General features: G+C 36.3%; 1 protein-coding gene across 3 annotated transcripts; it reads left to right on the forward strand.

Moving 5' to 3' along the window:
• Window positions 1–1,083: 1,083 nt before the first annotated feature.
• Window positions 1,084–7,896, forward strand: snx12 (sorting nexin 12). Of its 3 annotated transcripts, XM_007553018.2 has the most exons (7): window positions 1,086–1,464; window positions 3,044–3,139; window positions 4,030–4,154; window positions 4,511–4,601; window positions 5,137–5,147; window positions 6,979–6,980; window positions 7,089–7,896. In XM_007553018.2, exons 1-5 carry the CDS (start codon window positions 1,300–1,302, stop codon window positions 5,140–5,142), a joined length of 483 nt encoding a protein of 160 aa, XP_007553080.1. In that variant the 5' UTR covers window positions 1,086–1,299; the 3' UTR covers window positions 5,143–5,147; window positions 6,979–6,980; window positions 7,089–7,896. The 3 variants fall into 3 exon arrangements, with proteins under 3 accessions (XP_007553068.1, XP_007553073.1, XP_007553080.1); XM_007553011.2 differs by lacking the exon at window positions 6,979–6,980 and having other exon boundaries at window positions 1,085–1,464; XM_007553006.2 differs by lacking the exons at window positions 5,137–5,147; window positions 6,979–6,980; window positions 7,089–7,896 and having other exon boundaries at window positions 1,084–1,464; window positions 4,511–5,038.
• The last annotated feature ends 1,313 nt before the right edge of the window (window positions 7,897–9,209 follow it).

Genomic DNA, 9,209 nt, shown 5'->3' on the forward strand with positions numbered 1-9,209 from the left:
AGAAATACCAGGGCCTCAGAGAGGAACTGGAGAAGGCCTGGAAGGTGAAGACCACAGTGGTGCCTGTGATCATCGGCTCAAACAGATCCCAGGAACAACATCAGACATCTCAGTCCAGAAATGTCCAGTTCTAGGCACAGCCAAGATACTGCGCAGAACCCTCAAGCTCCCAGGCCTCTGGTAGAGGACCCGAGCTCAGAGGACCACCCGTGGAGGGTGAGAAGGGATTTTTTTTTTTTTTTTTAAATTAAGTGGTCTAATATTTTATTTGTAAAACAACTCTCAGGAGCCAACAGTCATACAATAAATTGATTTTTTTTTTTTTTTTTTTTATTCGTAAAACAACTCTCAGGAGCCAACAGTCATACAATAAATTGATTTATAAAGTCAGTGACTTCATTTTTAAGAGTAAAATTACATTTACCTTGGTTATAATTTGCTTGAGTTAGAGAACATTTCTTCACAGGTCCGGAACTGGGGGAGAAACTATCTGTGCTGAATACAAATAGCTTCCCTTCATCACTCAGCTGATGAAAATAAAATAAAACAAGTGAAGCTAACATTTAATTTACTTATAGTATATTTTAAATGTTGCTTACATCAGACCTTAACCCTAAAAGAAATTCCTCTGCATCAACTAGCTATGTTTTATGTGTGCATCTTAAAATTGTGATTGGGGCCAAATAAAACCAGTCAGAGAGCTGCAAATGGCTGGTTTCTTTTGCACAAGATAATGAAAATAAACATTAAAGTCTCCAGTTTTCCTAACGATTTGCAGTTGTAAGTGCAGCTAAAGGTGGTTCTACAAAATGTTCACTCACAAGAGCTGAATACTCAATCCAATTTAAACTGGCAGACTTTACGTCCATAGTTATAATAAAAAAAATACATAAACCATAATAAAAGAGTTATGATATAAAACCGTAAGATATAAATAAATTCCTCAATTAGTTAAAAAGTCATCATTTCACATACACCCAAATCATCATCAGATTGAATGAGAAATTACTATCGGGCTGTGGCATAAATATTTGTGAGACGCTGCATTACTTCAATGTGTCCTGTCCAGTCACCTCGGTGTCCGCTAGGGGGAGCAGGGTTTCAGCTCAGTACGGAACTGAATCAACGCATTTTCCAGATTCAAGAAGGGCAGGGCGGCTGGCCCCCGCAAGAGGAGAGCTGCTTCTCAGACTGCTGGTTGTGCTATCAGATGAGATTTAAGATTGAACTTTGTGGTTAGTTGGTTTTTACCCTACACACAGACAAAATAGTTTGCATCCTAAAAGCACAGGAGGGAAAATGACAGATCCTGTTGTAGCAGACACTCGCCGGTTGAATTCCAAACCCCAGGACCTGACGGATGCTTACGGCCCCCCGAGCAATTTTCTGGAAATAGACGTTTATGATCCACAGATCGTTGGAGTGGGACGGAACCGTTACACAACTTATGAAGTTCGGATGAGGGTGAGTGTCGTAGCACTGGTCTAAACACTTAAGAGTTAAATAGCTTCCTGTGCTAAGCTAACAGGTTATCACAGAATTGTTGCTTAGCCTGTTAGCATGGAAGAAGACGGAGGTGTCAAGCTGAGGATGGCCGCCTGGGGTTTCTCGAGGCGGCGCGCTGTCAAAACTCAGACGCCGGGGATTATCCGCGGCCTGGTCTAGCTGATAGTTTTCGTCCGAGAGCTATCGATGTTGTTAGCAGAAGTGATTTGTCTGAACCTCAACGTCGCCCTACTTGAGTACGGCTGATGTTAGCGTGATCTTATACTACAGCAACGACTTTCAGTTATTTAATTACATTCAGTAAAATATAGCTGCTTAATCCGGAATCCATGAAGTATAAAGTAAACACCGGAAAGCTAATGGCTAACCAGAATGGATAGTGTCAGTGTCAGTAAATGTGCCAATTAAGCATTTCCTGCCTTTTCCAAGCAGAAATAGATATAACCCCATAATGTTTGCAAACAAACGATGATGTATTTAGGTATATGTATTTAGGATGATCCTGTAATTGTATAAAGTATCGAAAAGTGTTAGCCTGTTGCTGTTTTAAAAAACTGCAGCTTTACCATACTTCCTTTGGCAGTTAGGGTTGTAAAAGTGTGAAAAAAAAGAGAAAACTACAAACTCAGCATAATTTTGAGGAAGCTGAGGTTGACCATTGTACCGACACAGGATTTGTGTAAGTTGATGTCCTGCAACTTGTGATGCAACACTTAAAGTTTGTTGCCAATGTACAGTTGGGTGTTGGCATCATATTCAAGAGTTGTTGAATAACTAATGAGAAATCATGAAAACGATTATGTATGTAACTTTAAAAATATATATTTTAAAAACTGAAATTTCTAGTTTATTTATGCAGTCACATTTACTCTGAACTGTTTATAAATTCATTGCTCAAAATCATAAATGATACAGTTTAAAAAACAAAAATAGTCTGCTGGTTTAGTGGTAAGAACAAATCCCAGGTAATTGACATTAAAGTGTTTCTTTAATCAGCCAAAAAGTTTTTTATTGTCAATTCTACAGTAGCGAACATCTCTATGATGAACATGTCACCATTAAAACAGCAACAGAGAATATCGTGTTTTGAAACATGAAGATATTGAGCTAACACTCTTTATCAAAAAATAAGAAAAAAATGAAACTAATAGATCATACTTCACTAGGTGTGTCACTGAAAGAACAGAGGAAAGAAATTGATTGTAATTGTATTTCGGAAGTGTTTAAATTATCATTTGAAATATAAAAACAACAACCAGAAGGAGCAAATTAAAAACTGTTTTAGGATAGTCAGAGATCTCTTTATAAATTTCAATCAGTGATTTTTTATTTTTTTATTTTTTTTTTTTTAATCTGTGAACTTTTTTGCTAAGATTAACTATAATAGAAACATTAACACTGGCCACATTGACTTTTTGATGACAATCCATTAACTGTTACTACAGTAAATAAAAAGAATACAAGAAACACTGCTAAAATTATATCAGAAATTATGTTAATGACGGTGGTGTCACAATTTCTTCTGTTCTCTACCCAGACAAACCTTCCTATTTTCAAATTGAAGGACTCGTGTGTGAGGAGAAGATACAGTGACTTTGAGTGGTTAAAGAATGAGCTGGAAAGAGACAGTAAGGTGAGTATGCAATTATTTAGTCATTATTTAGTCATTTTCTGAAGCACATTTCACAATTTTTTATTTTATTTTTTTTTTCATTTTAGTTTTGAGGAGTTGATTATTTTCTGACCAGATTTTTGGTGTACAAATAGAAGCTGTCTGATACAGGATATTTTCTTCCTAACAGGCATAAAGTTTATGCCTGCCTTGAAGACACTTTTACCCAATTTGATAACCAAAGACTTAAAAGTACTTCTTTTTATAATCTAATCATAGTTTATTGTAGGGCCGGGGTATCAAACTCATTTTTATTTTGCTATGCCAAGATCATGAATGTCCTCAAAGGGCTGGTTGTGGGATGTTTTCGGTCCACTTTTTCTATCTTCCTCTGTGCTTTCAACTCTGTGTGAGCTCAGCAGAAATCTGCTATAATCTGTGTCAGACATGGACCTTTTCTGCTGTGAGAAACATTTAGTTTTGCTCTTTTTCCCCCTTACTTTTATTTACTATCCAATAATTATTATATCCATTTGGCATAATGGATATAATGCCTTCTGATTTTTGTTAGCAATGAGTCCGGTGGTGGAAAATGATCTATTAGGACATTTTAAATCTGATGTTGAATATATTATGAGATAAAATGTTCCACCACGATCCCCTCTTTTGATAAAAGATATCTAATAATTTTATATTATTCAAATCACATTTTATTTAATCTCCACTGTTTAGGTTTTAGCAGCTGCCTTTGGTCTTTTTCTTGTCAGAAACTTTTCCATTTCTAGCTTAAGGAGTAAAGCAACTAGATAAATTTGACTGAAAGATGAGCATGGCAAATAACGTTTTCCTGAATTTTTCCTTTTAACACAATTTATGTTTGTTGGGTTTTTTTTGTTTTGTTTAATATTCAGATTGTAGTACCACCTTTGCCGGGCAAAGCCCTGAAGAGACAGTTGCCATTCCGTGGAGATGAGGGGCTTTTTGAGGAGGCCTTCATCGAGGAGCGGCGAGTCGGGCTGGAGCAGTTCATCAACAGGTCCGCAAGCTCAGCATCCTCCAAGTTACGAAAATATTATTCTGTTGAACTGCATTACTACTAAAAAATGGACCTTGTAATTTATGAGGTGACAAAAAAGAAAAATATTATCTTAAGAGTTTGCTTTCTGGTACTTTATCGCAAAGCTGTGGGGTTACATCTCGTAGGAAATTCTTCAGAGATCAAAGGCGTTGATTTTAACAGATTGACAACAATTATTTCACTAGCTCTACACGTTCGAACCCAGTCTATGTATTAGCATGTCCTTTTTACTAATCAAAAACTGCATTCAGCTAGTTTTTAATGTAAACGACCAAAAGCAGGCAGTTTAATTTCTCCTTTTGTGTGTTTTGCAGAATTGCGGGTCATCCCTTGGCCCAGAACGAGCGCTGTCTTCACATGTTTCTTCAGGAGGAAACCATTGACCGTAACTACATTCCTGGAAAAGTACGACACTAGGTTTAATGTGGGAAGATGTTGGGGAGGTGAAAACTGTGGGGGGTGTAGAACGGACTGCCTCTTGCCTTTATCTTCACAAGCAACTTCTCTTTCTCTCTCCCCACTTTCTTCTTCTTCCTCTCACTCTGTATTTGATTGTAAACACTTTATGTTGGCGTTGAGAGTACGTTCTTCTGCTTCTCTTAAGGACGTGTCGACTATGTTTCAGACAACTCGGTGACTCTGTTCGCCCTTGTTCGTTTGTTTTAAAACTGTACAATAAGGAAGATGCTCCTAGTAGTTCTGATTGCATTGTGAATATGTAGCTATTAATGGCATTAATTGCAGAAATTAGATTACTGTTACAGTTAGTCCAGAACGTCTCTAATAAATGTCACATATTCAAGATGGTAATATTATGTGAATAAACTAGAATAATGACTGTTTGCTTGAGCTAATGCTTATTGTACAGATGCATACAGACTGTAACTGATATTTCTGATCTTGTTTTGTTCTCTTGTTTTTCTTTTTTTTTTCTTTTTAGGTATGAATGAAGTAAGTTTTACTTTATTTTCATCTCTATGAGCTTTCTGATGGTTGAAGGTGTTTGCATGGGGACTCTATAGACCAAAGGCGATAGTTCACAGATACTTAAGTAAAAAATATGAATACTACATATAAATGAAAAATCAGGCTGCTGTGACTCAGTCTTTTAATTACGCCTCACTGATTCTCTGGTCTTACCTAAAAATAAGGTTCTGCAATTCAGTTTTGTTTAAATTCAAATTTGATCAATTATGTCTTGGTTTGCAGAGGTTACTGGGTCAAGCAGTGCAAAAGCACACCTACTATTTTAAAGTCATGTGAACTATTGTTTGTAACAAAAGGAGGGCTGTACACCCGTAACAGTAGCTCTTTTTAATCATTCCTCAAACTAATTATGATGCATTTTTATAATCAATTGCACTAATCACTGCCTGCATGGCACACTTGCACGCTTTCTTTGTAATTATTCATCTGGCTGAGAAATTTGCTTTGCATCATGTGTTCACCATTAAGTTGCCCAGTGTGTTAATCCAAACTTTAAACACTTTCAGACCTGGATGTATAGTATAAAAAAAGTATTTATATATCTGTGTCTGAAAGATTTGGTTACCAGTTGTGCCAAAATTATGATCTGATTATTTTATCTTCAAGTTCCAACCTGCATCCAAATCCAATCTGTTTATATCTCTTGAACTTTTCACATTTTAGCTTGTAGCAATGTCTTCTAGTGAGACTTGTGATAAACTAACACAGTGCAACTCAGAATTGTAAAGTGGAAGGTAGAGAAAACTTGGTTCTCAAATTGATTTTGCAAATTAAAATCTGAAAAGTGTGGTGTGTGTTTATATTTAGCCTCACACTTTGTAGAATTTCTTGTTCAGTGAAATGACAGCCCCAAGTCTTTGCAGATCTAGAAACTGAAATCCTTGCCTTCTCTTTGCAAAATAATCCAAACTAAGTTGGATGGAGAGAATCCATGAATACTGATCTTCAAGACTTGCCACAGGGGCTCAACTGGAATTAGGCCTGAACTTTGACTACACCATCCCAACACACAAGTATGCTGTGCCCTAAATCATTCTAGCGTATCGGGGATGAATCCAAAATGCACAAAACTTTTTTTAAGATTGTAAAAGTTTTTAACTGTGACAATTTTCTTCTACTTCACACTTGTTCACAACTTTGATATATCAATATCCCAATCACATATATTGAAGTTTGTGGTTGTTGTGTGACAAAATGTGAAAATGTTAAAGGAGAATAAACACAGCAATTCATTAGTAGTTTGTGTCCAATGAATGAAATTCATGCAATCTCCATGCATTTGATGGAAAAAAAAAATAATTAATTCCTGCTTGTTGGTTAAATCCGTCTTTCCTGCTGAAATGGCACATTTGCATTGCATGTTGCCCTAATGGTGAAGTCCTTTGCAAAGCATATACTAATTTCATCAAAGGTGTTGTGGTATGGATATCATAAGAATATGGTACAAGCTGTTTTGTATTGTGAAGTTCCTGTGAAATCTTCTGTTACAATGTCTGTTGAATGTTACATTTCAACGCAAGAAGAAAATAGCAACATGCAATTTGTTAAAACTTGTAAAAATTGCTGAGTTTGTCTTGAGTAGTGCTTGTGTTTCCAAGTAAATCCAATGAGTCAGCATGTCCAGTGATATTTGAGGACTCTTGAATAATCCGTGTTGTGTAGCTACTGCAGAGAACCGTTATTTTTTATTCATGCTGTAAAACTAAAGGAACCTGTCACCGCTAACCAGGAGTGTTCAGCACTGATAAAATGAGCAACAAGGCAGGAGTAGAAATGACGGCTAGCAGTCGACAAGATGTTGTGATCTGTTGTGTGCTTACGTCAGTGCACCAGTCTGTTTTTAATGTTTGCATTTTCTGCATCCTGTTTCTCTCTCTCTCTCCCTCTCTCTCTTGTAGGAAAAAGAAAAGAGACACCTGCGCCTGCTCTATGTACATTTATTTCTACATCACGTTAATACAAAGCTGATGGGAATGTGAGAAGTCTCCAGATATGCGAGAGGAACACAACTCCTGGACAAAAACCTAAAATCAATATATGAATAAGTTCATGTGTCTTCATTTGGTCATTCCACATACCATATGTACATTACTTTGAATAAATTGGTTAAGAAGACAAAGTGCTATATATAAACTTTAATCTTTTTGTTTAATTTTTTAACAATGATTATGTTTTCTGATTGCTTTCCAGTTGATTTGATACAAAACTGTCATTTGCTTTCATTGGTGTTCCAGCGTTCTTTTCACGTTAGCCTCCCAAAGTTACGCAACATGTAGCATTCCTGAAAAAGACAGCAACGTGTCATTCCGGCCAGCATATTTTCCCTTGAATCACACTTTTTTTTCTTTATTTGAATGCTATTAAAACAGGTTCAAGTGTTAACCCTGATTGTTAGTTACTGAATCAGCATGCCTACATATTGGCTGTATGTGGTCAGATCAGCTAGTATTAAAGTTAAGTTAGGTAAACACCCATAATCTAAGCACTGTGACAAGCGGTTCATTACATGAACAATATTTTTTTGCAGATCTGTTTTCGGGGGGATATAATATAAGGCTTCATTTAGTCTTACTTCCTGCTGTTTGATTCTTCATCAATATTATTGTGAAGTGTATTATTATTATTACTACATGCTGTCTTCGCAGTTCCACTTTGGGTGGTGAGGAGCAACCTTGTTAATTCTGTCCACCAATAAATTTCCTGCTGCCTGCTGTGTCCTGTCGCTTTCTTTTTTGTTTAAGAGGAAGGGAAATTTTAACTAGCCTTCCGTTTTGTCATCAGTGCATGAACCAGAGAGTTCAGACTGGGAGGCTGACGTCCAGGGGAGCTAATTGGCTTAAAATGGGGAATAAGAACCTTGTGGTAATGTTTTAGTTTTAATCTTTGTTTCAGTTTGAAATTATCTTATTGTCATACTGTTGATGGTTTCACAGTTGCATCACTTCTATGTTTGAGCTTCTTTTTTAAGCTTTATGTTAAACAACTTTAATAGTTAAGATATGAAAGGTTTTCACTTTGGTTTAAACCAAGAAAGTTTTAAATCTTTGTTTGGTTTACAAGGTTAGACTGTTGTATACTTAATGCAGCTTTATATGCAGTTATTTAGTCCTGATAAGCTCAATCATTTTCTGGCCACATATATTTGCATCCTTGCAACAGCACTGTAAAACTGTAAAAAGTATATAAATGAAATCCCAAATTTGGGAACCTATACTCAGCATGGGAAAGTTTCTGTTCCTGGTGCAACTGATACCACAGTTTTGCTGATGTTGACCAGTTCTGTCCCTTAGGTTTAAAGTCTGGGGACGGGTGGGAATGGATCTAGGGTGATTTTTCTTTTGTCCCTTGAACAATTTCTGAGTTGACTTGGTGGCATGTTTTTGTCAATCTAGTTAATGACTGGAAAAAGCCCAATCATGACCCAGTTTCATTTTCCATGCTACAAAGTGACATTTTGAATACAGTCTATTCAAAATGTGTGCTTAAGAGTTCATGTTGATTGAAGTCTAACAAGGTTAGTGGCTTATGAAGCATTTCAGATCCTCCACCATATTTAAAAGCAGCCATATTTCTTTTCCAGGCCTAAATCATAGATTTATAATCTTAAAGGACAGTTCTAGTTGAGGTCCTAGTGATTTTTAGTATGTCATTTAACAGTATATATTTTTTTTTACAACCAATGTAGAATGTATTTAAAATAAAGCCTGGATGTGTTTACACATTTCATTGTGAGATTCCGCAAATGCCTAAATATGAATTCATTTTTGCTTTTAACAAAGATGTCTACAAATGAGATCAACACTTGCGTTATAAAGTTTAGATTGTTCCACTTTCATCTGATGGAGAAATGATTACACTTCTGTTTACTTGTGGCCTGAAATTAGTTTTGAATGTCTGTTCAGAGTTCTGCATTTTATTCTTTGTTTTAAACATGTCTGATCTTTCTCCTGCTGTCGCCTTGGGCTTTGGGAAATGCAGGGAGGGATTATCAGTGGAGGAAATTCTGGCCACAGGTGGATTAAACCT

The sequence above is a fragment of the Poecilia formosa genome, unplaced genomic scaffold (assembly GCF_000485575.1).
Source record: "Poecilia formosa unplaced genomic scaffold, Poecilia_formosa-5.1.2 Scaffold3, whole genome shotgun sequence".
Taxonomy (NCBI): Eukaryota; Metazoa; Chordata; class Actinopteri; order Cyprinodontiformes; family Poeciliidae; genus Poecilia; species Poecilia formosa.

Coding starts and splice junctions, on each gene's coding strand:
- snx12 (XM_007553006.2), top strand. CDS start 1,300: ATGACAGATCCTGTTGTAGCAGACACTCGCCGGTTGAATTCCAAACCC. Junction 1,465..3,043: donor CTTATGAAGTTCGGATGAGG/GTGAGTGTCGTA, acceptor TTCTCTACCCAG/ACAAACCTTCCTATTTTCAA. Junction 3,140..4,029: donor AGCTGGAAAGAGACAGTAAG/GTGAGTATGCAA, acceptor TTTAATATTCAG/ATTGTAGTACCACCTTTGCC.